The 18237-nt window shown below is 36.5% G+C and overlaps 1 protein-coding gene across 3 annotated transcripts; it reads right to left on the bottom strand.

Moving 5' to 3' along the window:
* LOC109848834 (proline--tRNA ligase, chloroplastic/mitochondrial) lies at positions 886-18231 on the bottom strand. Of its 3 annotated transcripts, XM_020418534.1 has the most exons (11): positions 18066-18231; positions 17757-17813; positions 15454-15564; positions 15218-15304; positions 15016-15129; positions 14729-14935; positions 13543-13680; positions 2813-2974; positions 2105-2304; positions 1315-1398; positions 886-1217 (listed from the first exon to the last, which is right to left on the bottom strand). In XM_020418534.1, the coding sequence occupies exons 1-11, from the start codon at positions 18108-18110 to the stop codon at positions 1076-1078; spliced, it is 1347 nt and encodes a 448-aa protein (XP_020274123.1). In that variant the 5' UTR covers positions 18111-18231; the 3' UTR covers positions 886-1075. The 3 variants fall into 3 exon arrangements, with proteins under 3 accessions (XP_020274123.1, XP_020274121.1, XP_020274122.1); XM_020418532.1 differs by lacking the exons at positions 17757-17813; positions 18066-18231 and adding an exon at positions 15826-15848 and having other exon boundaries at positions 923-1217; XM_020418533.1 differs by lacking the exons at positions 17757-17813; positions 18066-18231 and adding an exon at positions 15826-15848 and having other exon boundaries at positions 923-1217; positions 15218-15314.

Genomic DNA, 18237 nt, shown 5'->3' on the forward strand with positions numbered 1-18237 from the left:
CCGAGCCCGGGTCAGGCCCGGCCTAACCTTGAACCCGACGGGCCGGGTCACGAGCCTGAACCGGCCCTGCCCACGCCCACCTCTAATTACATAGGTAACAATAAAAATCTCAAAAAATGCTCATACAACATTATATACACGCGCACGCGGGGGTTAACAAAATCACAAAAAGCCACAGGTATGGATTTCATAGATATGACAATTACCTGATACTCTGTTGAATGTATATTGTGAAAAAGGTAGAATTCAATCATGAACCAGCTATAAAATCCGATCATATTTTTACAAATAAATCAATAACAAAGTAGTAACTCGTTTATAAATTCAATATTATGCTTACTTGGCAATTAACATGTAGATAAAATAGTACCCTAGTCCACGGAATGCGTGCATGACACAAAAAAAACGAGTGATTTATTAGGTTTTTATCAACTTTGACGATATTTTGGATGATTTTTCCAAGGGCGGGAATATTTCCACAAGTTTTTCCCAGTGTAAGAGCATTGTCGTTGTTCTTGCCCAAGAGAGGGGGCAGTTCAGTGAATGTTTTCAAGTGTGAGTGTGTTTCCGTAGCTTCCTCCAACCGTAAAGGAAATTTTTGGAATTTAGAAAATGTGAGCCACAAAACAAAAGAAGTGATTTTCTTAATATATAGTATAGATGATCATATACTTTATCTGAAACTAGTTATAAGCTAGATCTTTGTAGAAGCGTCTAACAAGAACTCCTCCTATGTCTTTTAAGAATCATATCGGATATGTACACCTTCTGATAAGAACCAGAACCACTGGATCATTGATCATCCTATTTATCACCATAGCAAACATGTAGAAAAGTAGAAGCTACTAGCTAATGCATCAGCGTGATATGATTGATGCCCAAGTGAAACAAAGAACGTATTTTTTATTTAACAAACTTTCTCAACAAAAAATCTATCAGATCATTACAAACAATTGAGCTTGAATTACGATTTTGGATTATAAACAAGTAACTTACATAATTAGTGTATATCGGTGAGAAGAAGCTACAAATGAATTTGGTACCTTTTAGAATGGAGGAAGAAACTAGAACGAACTTAATAAGATCTGGCAAAAATTGCAACTTCATCGGCTGGGTTACCAGTCATGAAACATGTCTTCCGCCCCTGGGGCTGGTCGAACGGGAAGCAGCGTATTGTTGCGCCTGTCTCTTCTTTCACCTTCGACTCATCGGCATCACTGATAACCACCAAAACAAAATCTTTAGCACTCTAGGATAAACTTCTTTCTAATTCATTTCCCAGTAGGAAACAAAAGATTATGACGAGTTGCTGACCTAGCTGACCATGGACCTCTTGCCCATTTCCCCTGAGAAATAGCCACCTTCAGCTCCTCGTACGAGCTAACGTCCACAATGTTACTGCATAAGCATCCATTGAATTTTCAACCGCAAGAATACAGGAAAAAGAGGAAAAAGTACTAAAATTATGACACTTTCCATGCATGTTTTCCGTTGCTTATAGCGCAACTAGTGAAGGTTCAGGGAGTAAGTGAAAAAAAGGCTTAAATTTCACAAACTACCCTGAACTCTAAGGGGTTTTGCCCAAAACTAGTGTAAACTTTTTTTAATTATAGAAAATCACCATGAACTTTTAGACGTGCAGAAAAACATCATGAACTATTGGACACTGTTGCTAACGGCATCATCATCTTGGAAAAAGCTCTAAACTATTGTTATTGATATCTATCAAGTATCAACCTACAACGTTTATAAGGGAAATATAGAAGCAGATAAAGTACATGAAGGCAAAACTGTCCAAATCAAGTAACATGCAAAATACGTGACAACTTACAAACTGTGATCATGCATGGTTGTTTAGTAAAAAGAAATTCATGGTATGTTTCTCTGGTAAAAAAGAAATGTGGTGGTTTGTGCAAGATCAAAGTTCATGGTACTTTTGAAAATTTTATCCCAAAAAGTTGCTACTGTTCACTCATAATAAGCAAACTTACATCTTAGCATGCATATTCCAACAAATATAAGTCGAGGTCGACCTTGTCATCAAAAAAATACTTGAGGGCCTTAGGCTTACCTAGCATGTACCCAAAACAAATTTGAGGCTTACCTATCACGGAATAATGTAGCCCTCTGCAATAGCGATTCTTGGATGTCTTCCAACCTGCTCTTCACATGGTCTTCCAAAACTGAAGGGTCCATGGATACTCCAAACTCTTTTCCAGGCTTTCCAGGAATATCTCTTCTAGAAACAACTACACTCCCACTGGCAACATCACGAGGTCCAACTTCTATCCTTAAAGGAACACCCTGTAGAATCACAGAGATTGTCTGTAAGTCTTATTTTCATCAAGTCTTAGTCTTGGTCATTGTAAGTCTTAGTCAAGTAGAATATACATATAGCTTCCATATGGACAGTAAGTCTTCGTCGTGATTCAGTAGTCAAGTTGATAACCTTGACGTCTAGTTTCATCAAAAGAGGGCTCATCAAATAGATTTGAACAGCAAGGTGAAAAAAATAGTTTCTCATTTTGGTGGTTAATTTTCCATATAAAAACAGCAAGATGCAAATAAATAAAATTGTCTGGCACATTGCATTCATATTTACATTTTTTTTAATCATGAATCTCTTCTAAACCAAACAAGTAGAAAATGTCACTTTTCCTATTGCATATAACCAAACTGACCATAACGAGATATCTATTCAGACATAGAACGAGTGCAATGATGAGTGAAGATCCATATTCAGTTCTATTAACTGGCTCTAGTATTATATTTGTGAACATTTATATTTCAAACATGACGGCCTGTAACTTGCCTTCATCTCCCAGAAATTAAATTTCCATCCTGGAGTCCTCTGTTCTGAGTCATCAAGTTTGACTTTGATTCCAGCAGTTTTCAATAATTTCTCAACAGTAGTAGCAGCATTAATAACTCCCATTTTCTCATCAGCTTTCTTCCAAATGGGAACAATTACCACCTGAAAATATGTTATGAGCAAAACATTTAGTATCTTAGAACTGAATTACGTGCAGAAGGTAGCAAAATCAAAGTGATAAGCATTAGATTTTGGTTAATTTCCTTCAGCCCTGAATCTAGACTATTGACAGGACACACAGATTTATCATTACACTGGCTATTTTCAGACAGAGCCAACAGGAAGTAGGCATTTTTATAAAAGAGGCCGTAAAGTGGAACATATGCCAATCATACAGCTTGCTGCTTGCATACTAGTAGTTTTACAAACTTATTAGACAATAACAAAATATGTGAAATGGCAGAACAGAAGAACTAAGGACCAAAATAACAAGTTTCATCCTAGGAATGTGCGTCAGATTTTGAGTGCATGCTACAGTAGATTTAAAAGAGGCCATAAATTGACCGAGTTAAAATCATATACTCCCTTTAAAAGTATTGAGTTTGGAAAAAAAAAATTTATGGTCAATATTACCCTCAACCTTTTTTAATATTACATTATTATCCTGATCTATTCTAATTATCCTATCTTTTTTGAATTGGTAACTAAATGATTTATCCTATTCATAATGAGACTTAACGTGTTATTGAATAAAAGATATACGTTTTATATAATTCAAATCCTTTACTTATTTCAGTTCGTAGAGAAATCTAAAAAACATATGCTAGCCAGCACCTAAAAAATTTTAGGCTTTGTAAAAAATATTCTCTAAGTTTTTTAAATTGCAAAAACACTCCTACAAATTCAAATTTTTATTAAAGCATCTTGAAAATTACAAATTTTACTTATTTCAATTAAGAGAGAAATTTGAAAAACATATGCTAACTAGAAATTAAAAGTTTTTTGATTTTGGAGAAAATATCATTAAAGTTTTGAAAACTACAAAAACACTCCTAAAAATTCAAATTTATAAAAAACACCTTGAAAATTTCAAACCTATAAACACACTAAAAACCTACAAATAACACAAACAACCCCTAAAATTTTATGGAATTTGTAATAAACACTGAACTTTTTACAAATTGACAAATAAAACCTCAATTTTGTAAAATTTACAAATACCCTGATAATTTCCAACCTAACAGTATAATGAAAATATGAGAATTATAAACATCCCTTACATAATTTATAATTTATAGAAAACATCATTAAAGTTCCAAAAATTACAAACAAACCCTTAAAATTCAAAATTTTCAAAAAAAACATCCTGAGAATTTCAAATTCATTGGTAAATTGAAAGCATAGGAATTATAAGTAGTCTATAAATAATTTATACTCTGTAAAAAATACCTTATGCTTAAAAAATTACAAAAAGCCCCTAAAATTCATAATTTACAAAAAAAAACATCATGAGAATTTCTAACTTATAGAAACTAAAATGAATATGAAAAATTACTAACCCTTAGAAAATTAAAATTTTGCAAAGAATATCATACACTCTTTAAAAGAATTGGTTTAGGAAAAACTTTTCATGGTCAATATTATCCATAACTTTTTTGAAAAAAACATAACTAATTAAAAATCTATTAAATTTAAAATTTACAAAAAATACCCTTAAAATTTAATACATTGCAAATTAAACCTCCAAACTTTAAAAAATTTCAATGATTTTTTGTAATTCCTTGATGTCAATGTAATGTTTAATAGTTGTCTTTGTAAATTACAAAATTTTAGGGTGTTTTTTTATAATTTTTAAAATTTTTGGAGGTGTTTATTTTGTAGTTTTCTAATTTTTCAATGTGTTTCCGGTTTGATGCATAGATACGTCAATTAATGATGATATTGAAGAGTAAGGTGTTCTTAAGATTATTAGGGCATAGTTAAGTATGGACATTACTATTCGTAGGCAGTATAGTTTTGATACAGGAGATCAAGTAATTGGACAAGTAATTGGACGAGACGACATCTCAACTCGTCGAATATCCGACATCTCAACTCGTCGGACATCTCAACTCAATACAAACCAAGTCATCTCAGCGGACGAGATGACATCGAAGCAGATGAAACGACATTTTAGCGAACGAGATGAGATCTTAGCAGACGAGACGAGGCGAAGCAAGCTGAACGAGACGACACATGTCGGTCGACACGAAAGGCGGTACTAGTCGACACGTTTCGTGTCGACTGAAACAGAAGTTGGGAATACATGTCCAGTCGACACAAAACACAACTAGAACAGAAGTTGGGAATACATGTCCAGTCGACACGAAAGGCGATACTAGTCGACTCGCCTCGTGTCGACTCGGACATCAGATTAGGAAAGAATTCGTTTTGGTTATTTCCTTTTAGAAACAGAGCAAGGTTATCGATAGCGGATAGCGTCGCGTAGCGGTGAAACATCGCTAAGACTATTTCGGACTATTACGGTAAAATAGCGATAAAAAGCGCAAAGTCAAATAGCGGTCTAATTTAAATATGTATAAATACTAAAAAAAATTAAAGAAAAATCTAAGAAATCTAAAAGTACATATTGGATGATTTAAAGAGATCCTAAACATGAAATAGACATGTAACCATCACGTAATACTGAAGATGACTGGAGGAATCAAAAAGTCGTCTTCGAGAAGAAAAACTTAGCAGTGACAGGATTATCCTAAGAGGAGCTCACGGTGGAGGACGTGAGAGGAAGTATCAAGATAGGTGCCAGAAGCTATGAGAGATAGCGGGAGTATGCTGAAAATCACAGGAGACGGTGGAATGCAATGATCAAGGGTTGAGTTTAATTTAAAAAAATAAGCCTCAAACCGCTTTTAAATAGCAGTCAAAAAGCAAATTTCGAATACAATCACTCATTATTTACCCTTATGACACACTATTGACCGCTTTTGCAAACAGACATATTCCGTTATATGTCACCGCTATTGCGCGATAGCGTAGCGGGCGATAGCGTCGCGGGAAGAGACCGTTAACGCTATTAGCGTCGCTATTACGGGGCTATTTACCGCTATTTATAATAGTGAAACAGAGTTTCTTTTTTATTAGAATTAGGATAGGTTTAGTTAGCTATATATAATAGTTCCTTTTGTAAATCAATAATTAACTTTTCAATTATTCAATCAAGAGAATTTTTCTCCATTGTTTTCTTTCTCAAGTTTGAGAAACTTCTGGCTTGTGGATTCAAGCTTGTGAATTACCTGTTATTGTCAGGGCTCGTCGGCATCAGAACGATATCCGATTAGCCTCCCCGTTTCTACGTCTACGTCAAGTGGTATCAGAGCTTCGGCTTTAACATACTCGATAATGGCAGGTGACGACAATGAGCTTTCTCTACAGGATCTTTCTGTGAGGATGGATTTTATAGATGGAAGATTTGACACGTTGGTGGCGTCTCTTCAGAACCTTTAACAAGCCATTGAATGACTTACCCTTCACCTCAACAATGGGAATAACTTCGCCGACGGACTTCACCTAGGCGGACCCAGAGTTGGACAACCCCGACATCCACCCCCGTATAATCAACAACCCCTCCAGTTCATTCCCCTCCAAACCAATCACGTCCAAACCAACCCCCTTCATATCAACCCCCTCCGCATGAACCTCCTCAATATCAACCCCCTCCATTCCTTCGACGACTTCCCAATCAAACCCTTCCCTATGATGATTACAGTGATGACGGAGTGGACTATGGTCACCAATTTGAAGGGTCATGGTATGATAATGTTTTGAGTGAAGAGGAAGGAGATCGACCTTATGGTAGAGGTCGAGGTAGAGGTTACAACCCTCGTCATAACTATCACCGACAAGACCGATATCATCAAGACCACGACTATCGGATGAAGGTAGAGCTTCCTTCCTTCGGAGGAAATCTGAACATAGAGGCTTTCTTGGATTGACTCTACGAAATGGAGAAGTTCTTTGAGATGGCTAATGTGTCCAAAATAAACCAGGTGAAGTTTGTGGCATATCGTCTCAAAGGAGGAGCCGTGACATGGTGGGATCAAACTCAAAACACTAAGAGACGGCAAGGCAAGCAACCGGTGCGGGTTTGGCATCGCATGAAGCAGCTACTACGGGCAAGATTTCTACCACCCGACTATCAACAAATCCTCTACAACCAGTTCAAACAATATCGTCAAGGAGTCAGATCAGTAAGCGTCTATACCAAAGAGTTCTTCCGTCTTACTTCTCGTTGCGATTTGTCTATGAGCGAGGAACAACTCGCAGCCAAATATATTGGTGGTTTGAAGTATCGATTCAAAAGAATGTGGTCATCCACAATGTGTACTATGTGGACGAAACCCACAATATGGCTCTAAAGGCGAAAAGATAGGCATCCAAGACACCACCTTTTAGGCGAACCGATCAGGAAAGTTTGGCCGAGAAGGCAAGAGGTGAGTTGGCAGGGACAATGACGACTGATCGGTCTAATCCTCCACGATCAACCGAGCGGTCAACAAATCAACCACCACCCCAGACGACTCAATCAAATCAGTATGCCAAGCCGACCGTAGGAAAGTGTTTCTGATGTCTCCAACTAGGACATAAGTCCAACGAGTGCCCGCAGCGACGAAAAGTCAATCTTACGGATTATGAAAAAGCTGATGATGGGCACACAACATCTAAAGAAGAGTACGAGGAAGAGGCTGCCGAGGTTAAGGGCGACAATGTGTCATGTGTTGTTCAACGACTTTTGTGCGCTCAGAAGACACCAGACTTATCACAACAGCATCAAATTTTCTTTTCTATGTGTTTAGTCAACAACAAGGTGTGCACCCTTATCATTGACAATGAAAGCTGTGAGAATATTATGTCAAAGGCCTTGGTGGATCACTTGAAACTGCCGACAGAGACAAAGACTGTGCCTTATACCATAGGATGGATCAAGAAGGGCCCCTCCGTAAAGGTGACCGAGTTGTATCGCGTGCCATTATCACTGGAAAAGACTTATAATGACTATGTTACTTGTGATATTGTGGATATGGATGTGTGTCATGTCTTGTTAGGACGACCGTGACAGTATGATGTTGATGCTAAGCATAGCGACAAGAAGAACGAGTACTTTTTTTATAGATGAATAAGAAGATCATCCTACCACCTATTCCACCCTCTCCAAAGAACCCTAAGGATCAAAGGTCCAAACGTATATCTCTGTGCAATAAGGGTGAGTTTCTGGCCAAGTCAAAAGAGTTAAAGCAGATGTTTGCCTTAGTTGTGAAGGAGGAAGTAAAGACACTCATTGAGGTCCCAGGGAAGATGAAGTCGTTGCTTAAGGAGTTCGAAGTGTTGATTTCTGAAGAGCTGCCAGAGGGTCTTCCTCCCATGAGAGATATTCAACACCACATTGATTTTCATCCTGGGTTCAGTACTTCCTAACATTCCACATTATCGCATGAACTCGCGGGAAAAGAATGTTTTACAGGACATCATTAAGGACCTTATTAAGAAAGGCCATATCCGAGAGAGTATGAGTCCATACGCAGTTCCAGTACTGTTGACACCAAAAAAGGATGACAGTTGGCGGATGTGTGTGGATAATAGGGCCATTAATAAGATTACAATTCGCTATAGATTTTCAATCCCTCGGCTAGATAATATGTTAGATCAGTTTGGGGGCGCGAACGTCTTTTCGAAAGTCGACTTGAGGAGTGGATATCATCAGATCTGAATCAAACCCGGCGACGAGTGGAAGACCGCATTCAAGAGTAGTGAGGGACTCTACGAATAGTTAGCGATGTCTTTTAGGTTGTCGAACGCTCCAAGCACCTTTATGTGTTTGATGAAACAAATTCTAAAGTCTTTCTTAGGAAGGTTTGTAGTGATCTATTTTGATGACATTCTCATCAAAAGTCAGGATGAGCAGGAACATATGCTGCATCTCCGAGAGGTCTTCCAAGTGCTAAAGGAGAATGAGTTTTACATCAACCTTAAGAAGTGCATGTTCTTGACGACTCAACTTGTGTTCTTGGGATTCGTGATGAGCTTGCAAGGAATTCAGGTCGATGAAGATAAAGTTAAGACAATCAGAGACTGACCGACTCCAAAAAGTACTACTAAAGTAAGAAGGTTTCATGGATTAGCGTCTTTTTATCGACGTTTCATTCGTAATTTCAGTCCTATAGTTGCTCCCATGACGGATTGCTTGAAGAAGAAGGGCATTTTTAAGTGGACTGATGAAGTAAATGCAGCTTTTGCCCTTATCAAGAAGAAGATTATCACTGCACCTATATTGGCGTTTTTAGATTTCGACAAACTCTTTGAGCTTGAGTGTGACGCATGTGGTGTGGGTATTGAAGCAGTCCTCTCTCAAGAGAAGCGTCTCATTGCTTTCTTGAGTGAGAAGTTGAATGAAGCTCGACAGGAGTGGAATACTTATGAGCAGGAGTTGTATGCTGTTTTCCGTTCTTTGAACATTTGGGAGAGTTACCTCATTGCTAACGACTTCGTGATTTACTCCGATCATCAGTCTCTTCAACACTTCAATTACCTCATTGCTAACGACTTCGTGATTTACTCCGATCATCAGTCTCTTCAACACTTCAAGAATCAGAAGCATATCAACAAAATGCATCTTCGTGATTTACTCCGATCATCAGTCTCTTCAACACTTCAAGAATCAGAAGCATATCAACAAAATGCATAGAAGTTGGGCTTCGTATTTTGAGCAGTTTAATTTTACTTTACAACATAAATCAGGAGTCGACAATAAGGTACCTGATGCTTTGAGTCGACGGGTATCCTTGTTGAGCATATTGCGAGGTGAAGTTGTTGTTTTTGACAGTTTGAAAGAGCTTTATATTAATGATGAAAACTTTCAGGAGATTTAGGCCAAGTGTTTGACAAGACAACCCACAGGAGACTATGTTATCATGGACGGCTTTCTATTTAAGGGGAATCGACTTTGTATTCTAACGACATCATTGAGAGAGAAAGTAATCCGAGACTTTCATGGTGGTGGTCTTGGCGGATATTTTGGACGAGATAAGACTGTTTTGAGTCTTGAAGAGAGATACTATTGGCCAAGTTTGAGGAAGGATGTGGCAACACTTGTGAGAAGCTGTCAAGTGTGCCAAGTTGCAAAGGGGCAAGTACAGAATACAGGTATTATACTCATTTACCTGTGCCCAAGGATATATGGAAGGATTTGAGTATGAACTTTGTGTTGGGACTTCCCCAAATACAAAGAGACGTAGATTCAGTCTTTGTGGTAGTGGATCGTTTTTCTTAGATGGCTCACTTCATTCCATATCGTAAGACTTCGGATGCACCACATTTTGCACGGCTATTCTTTCAAGAAGTGGTTCGGCTACATGGTATTCCTAGTTCGATTGTTTCGGATAGGGATACTAGGTTTTTGGTAACTTTTTAGGGTACTTTATGGTGACGATTTGACACTTCATTAAAGTATTCGAGTGCAGCCCACCCTCAGACGAATGGACAAACAAAAGTAGTCAATCGAACTTTGGGGAACTTGATTCGATGCATATGTGGAGAAAAGACAAAAATGTGGGATCAAGCTATACCACAAGCTAAATTCGCCTACAACATAATTATTCATAGTTCCACAAGTGTGTCTTCTTTTTCTATTGTTTACAGGAAGACACCTCGACATCTCCAAAACTTGTCGAAGCTGCCGACAAGTAGCAAGTTCAGTGAGGCAGCAAGTTCAATGACGGAGAATGCTTTCAACGTTCAGGAGGAAGTGACAAAGCTTGAGAAGGCTAATGCAAAGTTCAAGGCGCAAGCGGATAAGAAGAGACGACTCAAAGTGTTCAATGAAGGAGATATGGTAACGGTGTACCTACGGAAGGAACGAATGCCGTCTGGAACATACAGCGAGCTTAAGCCGAAACGATATGGACCGTTCAAGATTCTCAAGAAGATCAATGACAATGCATATGTAGTGGATCTTCCATAAGGAATGGCTATGCCGAGGACATTCAACGTGGCGGATATTTCTGGCTATTATCATTCAATCGAGTTGTATGCAAGTGATGCGAACTCAGAGACGAGTTCTTCCGAAAGAAGGGCTGATACAAGAGATCAATTAATTGGACAAGTAATTGGACGAGACGACATCTCAACTCGTCCAATATCCGACATCTCAACTCAATACAAACCAAGTCATCTCAGCGGACGAGATGACATCGGAGCAGACATTTCAGCGGACGAGACGAGATCTCAACAGACGAGACGAGACGAAGCAGGCAGAACGAGACGACACATGTCAGTCAACACAAAAACGGTACTAGTCGACACGCTTAGTATCGACTGGAACAGCAGTTAGGAATACATGCCCCGTCAACACGAAAGGCGGTACTAGTCAACTCGCCTCGTGTCGACTCGGATATCAGATTAGGAAAGAATTTGTTTTTTGTTATTTTCTTTTAGAAACAGTTTTTTTATTAAAGTTAGGATAGGTTTAGTTGGCTATATATAATAGTTCCTTTTATAAATCAATAATTAACTTTTTAATTATTCAATCATGAGAATTTTTCTACATTGTTTTTTTTCTCAAGTTTGAGAAACTTCTGGCTTGTGGATTCAAGCTCGTGAATTAACTGTTATTGTCAGGGCTCTTCGGCATCAAAACGATATCTGATCGGCCTCCCCATTTCTACGTCTGCGTCAAGTTTATATATGCAAAACTTTTCAGACAATGTATATAGTGGTTAAAAAGATATTGACTTTAATGTACTATTTTTTAAAAATTATATTTAATGTGAACCCAGCATATAATTTTGACTATGGTCATCATAATTTTAATACGTTTGATTGATTGACTATATATATATATATATATATTACTTTACTTTCTCACATGAGCTAATATTTTGCGCTTAATAATTTAAATTATTACTTTTAAATTTAATATAAAGAGGAGCTCTAATAACATTTATTTATTTACCTACAGGATAATACAATCTCAATTTCTATTTTTTCTTGAGATTTATTTCATAATTACGCATATCAAATTAGTAACTAAAATAAAAATTATTTATGCTTAAATTAAGATGATTGTAGTTGGTCACTCACTATGAAATTTTCATGAAGATATATAACTTACTTTTTATAGCTATTTGCATTGCTCATGTATGTTTTATAAATTAGTTGTTAATCTGACATATTAAATTACTTTTCCTTTGTAGAAATTTCTTCTTTGACTTTTAAATTGTGTAAACACTATATCATCATTCTAGCGTAGAAAGAACCTCACTCTAAATGGTTTCAAGCTAATTTTTAAGTTGAATTGAAGTATATACTATTGCTACTATGTATATATATTTTTTAAAAAAATCATGTTAATACTTTTTAAACAGAAGAGAATATTCTAATCTCTGATATTATAAAAACTAAATATAACCAATTGAATGATTAGCAAACAAGAACTGACATCTGAAAAGTGTAAATAATAAGATAAAGAGGAAAGATAATGGGATTACCAACAGTACTATAAATAGCAAACTACAATGTAAAGTTAACCATTTTGTGGAGCCCAGCTACTGGCTATAAGCATCGATGTTTTCATATATATACTTTATAATTTATTAAAAAAAGTCATATAATCTTATATAATAAAATTGATTTAATACTGAATAGTAATAAACTAATATTGTTGTAATACTATCGTTATTAGAGAAATTTTTTTATAAACCAATATGTTCTTTACGATATATAAGCTATGCACTATAAATTCGTGTGTATTTTATAGAACTAAAAAGTTTGAATACGAGCCTGTAACATGTTGCTCTCACAATAGCAAAATCCATTTAACAGATGTGGATATTTCAAAAGAGTTATATATCCTATATACAATACAATTACCCTAGACAAGTGAGTTATAATAGCATTTTTTATACAATTACCCTAGACAAGTGAGTTATAATAGCATTTTTTATTCACATCGTTTAGGGTAAGATTTGATAGGGACCTTGCATCAAAGAAAAAAGAAATTTTTATATTTAGAGCATATGACGAAATATATCATAATCTTCCTACTCTAATTTCGTAAGAAAATAATTCTTCATACTCTCAGTTTTACTTCTATAATACAGAGAATGAGGTTTAAAATTGAATGAGAATATTAGATAACATAAATATGAGTGAAATCACAACTAAAAGTTAATGTGAATATGAGTCAAATCACAACTAATAGTTCAATGGACATATCGCAACTAAATTTATATGCAAAATTCCTTTGTGAATTGAATAATTACCTATCTTTTGAAAACTTCAAGATACTAATAAATAGAGATGTTGTACTAGATTAATGTGTTTATAACTCATAAATAGTAGATCACATGGCCACTAGGTTAAAAGAAACAACGATAATATTTCATTTGAGAGAGATTCTTGAGTTGATGATCAATCCCACAAAAAAACTTTGTTTTCTTTTTTTTATTTTTACTCTCTTTTTATTAATTTAAATAATCATGATATTCAACCACATGCATTGCACGTGCATCTCAACTAGTATATAAAAGTACCCAGAGATTACTTTATCGGTCATGATTAACACAGGTGAAACTCTCTTCACCTGGGCCCTTTAGATTTGCATGGTTCATATTAGTCATAATAACAGCATCCACACGCATCTATGCCAGAGTAAAATGACTAACTGGAAGCATGCATACCTGAATTGGTGCTAATCTGGGAGGAAGCATTAGACCAGCATCATCTCCGTGGGTCATGATAATACCACCAACAAAACGAGTACTGATAGCCCAGGAGGTCTGCCATATATATTTTCTTTGTCCATTTTCATCAGTGAACTGTCAGTTACATAAAAAAAACACATAAATTACATTCAAAAACAGCTATAAGAAAAAGTACATAATAGTTATTACGGAAAACAACTCCAATCCTTGGAATGGAATAATAACTTAATTCAGCATGAAGACATTTAGAAATTTAACCATTTTCTAACCTAAGCTCATGAAGCAAGAAACTTAATAGCAATAATAACTTACAGACAGCCAACTCCAAGTAACGATGATTGACTAATGCAACAGCAGTGCTGCATAGGAATCAAATTTTCCTTGCTTTTTTGTGAAATTCATGGACATCAACTTATCATCCAAGGCAACCTAACCTTCAGATACAGGAGGCGACAGGCATGAGATGTTTTAAAATTATTATTAGGTCCATCTTTTGTGCTAAATTTGTCATCCAAGGCATAAGTTGCAGGAAAAAGAAGAATTCAAGACAACACGATAGAATAATGCACAAGTGTGTTTCTAACTCTACTGAATTTATATCAGTAAAAAAAATTATCTGATTTTTCAGGAGGAAGATATCTAATTTGTGTATCTCATGTAAATGATGACCAAAGTTCTTAATAATGAATCAGTATCAGTCCCATTCTTTATGATATACAGGCTTCTTCACAAGTTTTCGGTGGTCCTACTTTGTCATTGTCTTCTCATCACCGGAATTATCTTTGTCCCCTCTCTCTCTTTCTTGAGTTATTAGATTCTTATTCCCTTCTGCTAAGAGAAACTTTTACAATTAAACAAAAGAAGCAAATGCTGGAGTTAACTGATATAAACGGAATAACCTAGAATGTTTTCCATTAATAATAATTATAATCATAAATGAGTATTTGACATATAATCCCCATGAAACTAAGAAAGCCACAGAACATTAAGATTTAGGAAAAGCTGTATCACAAGACATAAAAAACAGGCTGTCATTGATAGTTATCAAGCTTAAAACCAAAACTCAACTATCCATACATCTTATGCAAATGTCTATTAATAAAATAACTTCATATAGACAACAAAAGACAGCTCATATCTGAAGTATAAATTGGTGAATAACCTGTGTACCAAAGGCACGAGAAAAGTTTTGGCCAAGGTTGTGGCTGGTTCCTGCTTGTAGTGCTTTCCTGTCACCCATCATAGCTTCAATTGTATAAGTACAAGCGGCACCAGCAAATGTTTCAGCCCTTGATTTCCTACCTACAATGACAGGTATTGCAGCTTGCTCATAAGCAAATTTTGTATAGACATCAATCATCTGTAGTGCCTGCAACACAGAGATATAAAGCTGAATGAATAAGCAATAGAAATTCGTTACAGTGAAAGGCCATAAACTTAAAGACAAACCTCCTTCTCTGCCTCTTCAGGTGTTGCATGAGCTGTGTGGCCCTCCTGCCATAGAAACTCAAGAGTCCTTATAAATGGCTTTGTCCTCATTTCCCATCTCGTAACGTTCGCCCACTAAAGAATAGAATATAGTAGTCCGTGAGGAGATTGATAAAAGATTGACAATGTTAAGGGAACTTCAGAAATCACAATTGACTCTAACCTGATTAATCATGAGAGGAAGTTCACGATAACTCTGAATCCACTGTGTAAACATGTGATTTACAATGGTTTCACTTGTTGGTCGTACCTGCCAGACCCTCAAAAATGGAAGTAACATCATTAAGGTCTAGCATCAAACATAGACTTCTGTTTGAAATATTAATTCCCACTAATCTTGAAAAAGAAAAACATGAGTTGAAAGATAAAACAGTTGAAATATAATTTCGGTAAACGTACCACAAGTTTTTCTTCAAGTTCCTTTCCTCCTCCAATGGTAACCAGTGCTAGCTCTGGACTAAAACCTTCAACATGGCTTGCTTCCTTCTCTATAAATGAATATGGTATAAACTGCATCAAAAGAAGATAAAATGTGTTCAGATACCCCAAAATAAAGCTCAATTAACGCCATTAAATAACACAAGCATAGACGCATTCTTCTATGAGGATGGGTTGGGCAACGGAGCACGAGTTGCACGATACATACAGCTACAAAAGCTCCACATTCTTAGATGAGCTGCCAGAGAGCCCCAAAACCTCCAACATATTAAATCTTGGCGAGAAGGCTATACAAAGAACCTTGGAAACAACTAGATAGAAAGATTGACCTACCTTTCTTGACAATGCAGTTTAAGCTCGTGCAACCAAGGAGCATGCCTCCAAATGTTCCTAGACCGTGAAAATTCTATATGATAGTCAGTAAAATTTGCTATAATAAGAATCGCAATTCTTTTGCGATATAAATTAAGACAGACAATCCAAAGGGATCAATACTATGTCCTAATTAGAGCCAACTTCCTAACCTGAAGAAGCCTTCTTCCTATCTTGAGGCTGCCGAGGGGGTTTCTATTAGAAGTGTCACATCAATGCTTTTTCCTTGACAATTTGGCGCCTTAACACGTTTTCTCGTGGCTCCCATAGCAAACAAAAAAAATAAACAATCGAAAACACCTCTCCATCATTTGCCCCTTCCATTTTTTATCCAAGTACCACCATAACCTCGTATAAAGCCCAAAGCCATATCACGCTCAGGCTGACCTCTACTCTCCTTAAAAGGCCGTGCCAACCTCAATGCATAATCCCTGACCCCTAAGATTGTGCCCCTTCGGTTCTCTTGTGACAAGAAAAATGTAACCTTCTATCTTCTGTCCCTAACTCCGACAGACTACAGAGAAGTAATACTCCCTCACCGCAGCAACCATCGTGCCACCAACTGAGACAAGGTTGCCATCAAGCCCTCTCTGCCTCATTCTGCCAAAAACATGGTAACTATCGAGTAGCATCCTTAAAAAATAGACTGATCAAAGCCTAACATATGATATGATGAGTTTTCTTTACTTGAACCTTCTTCCTACTGCTATGTTTGTATCCCAGACCCTAATATTTGGCTACATTTCTAAAGCCTACATATCCCCTTGTCTAAGACTCTGCTACATGTCCCCACACTCCATGTCTGAGACCTAGCCATCTGAAATGTCGCCATGTTTGAATCAAAGTTCCTAGATATAATGTGGGTGTTCAGATTATCATTGTGTCTAACCAGTTCCTTCTGACTAGATGCTGACTGATAGTCTATTAGTCAAGTCGATAAAAATGTTGCAAATTCGTAATGAGATAATTAATTGCTACAGATCAGAAAGATTATTAGGGATGGTTAGATTGGTGATCTTTTCACTGAGGCATTATCCAGGAAAAGTTTTTGAGTTTTATATAACAAGAAGAACATGGAAAATATAACTTGGGGGGGTATCAGAGTAGCTAGTGCATCGGACGAATTTGCTTTGTTCCAGCATTGAGAAACTATACAATTGCATCCTATTTGTTTTCCTATAGATATTATCTCAGCATCACTCTTTGTGAGTCACCTTCCAAACATAACAGCCATGAGATTAGTACTGATACGTAAGACCAAAGAATTATCGCCGATCCCATTTCCGTGTAAGCTAAGTGAATGACTTTGATAGGACAGCTAACAAGATTCAATTAGCTCAAAATTTAGTTGAATTGATTAATCTTAATATGTATGATATTTTTGCTTTCACATTTTGGACTAGAGTCCAATGAGTAGAATTTTGAGTGGATTTTTAATCTACTTCTAAATATAATAAATAAAGGTATCATGTAAATCAAACTAGGAAAGACAGTTCATATTGCAATTGCATGCAAACACACATTATAGTTTATGCATATTTGACTTATAGATCAGAGTCTGACAAATAGAACTTTGATTGGACTTTCAATCTACTTCTTAATATAATAAATGAAGGTGTCATATAAATCAAACTAAAAAAGAGAGTTCATAATGCAATTGCTTGCAAATGCACATTGTAGATTATAAATACTCCATTTGTATTCAGATAGCAGTTATCTCCCACAGCTAATAAAAAATCTATAACCTGTGCTCAAGGAAATACCAATGGTTTTAGAATCCAACATTTCATGTAGACAACATACACCCAAAATTCTCATCTCCCGCTTAAAAAAGCATTACATAATAAACTCCCAAAATGAACACAGTTGAGCTTAAAGAAGAAGTTACACACCTGAGGAAAGTACATGTTGCTGTGTCCAGTCTCCTTAAACCTCACATTCAAGTAGTCCTTAAAAAAACAAAAAAGTAAATTAAATTCGAGATAAATGATAGAATTAAAATGGAGTAAACAATATTTCCTACATTGGACTATTTTATCCAACTAATATACATCTAGCAAATATGCCCCAGTAGTAAACAAAACGCAATCCTCATGCTCGGAAACAATTAGAAGAGTACAATTTGGCGGGAAAGTTAGCTCCTAAATTGTCAAAGACGAAAACCTTTAGCGATTAAGAAGTAACAAGTAGTAATATTATACCTGAATTGATTCCCAAATAGCATAACCATAGGGACGAATAACCATCGTCCCGCGAACTGGCCCATAATCAGCGAGCTCAGCACTGGCAATGACATCGAGATACCAAGCGTTGAAGTCCACCGATCTCGGAGTCACCGCCCCCTCTCGATTCGACAACGACTTCCGATCCTCC

The sequence above is a fragment of the Asparagus officinalis genome, chromosome 7 (genome assembly GCF_001876935.1).
Source record: "Asparagus officinalis chromosome 7, Aspof.V1, whole genome shotgun sequence".
Taxonomy (NCBI): Eukaryota; Viridiplantae; Streptophyta; class Magnoliopsida; order Asparagales; family Asparagaceae; genus Asparagus; species Asparagus officinalis.

Bases quoted from the DNA above. Each gene is read 5' to 3' on its own strand.
- LOC109848834 (XM_020418534.1), bottom strand. From the start codon at position 18,110: ATGGTTATTCGTCCCTATGGTTATGCTATTTGGGAATCAATTCAG. The intron at 13,681-14,728 runs GTTATTCACCAA...TGTAACTGACAG, and splicing joins CTCGTGCCTTTGGTACACAG to TTCACTGATGAAAATGGACA. The intron at 2,975-13,542 runs GTATGCATGCTT...ACATATTTTCAG, and splicing joins CCAGATTAGCACCAATTCAG to GTGGTAATTGTTCCCATTTG.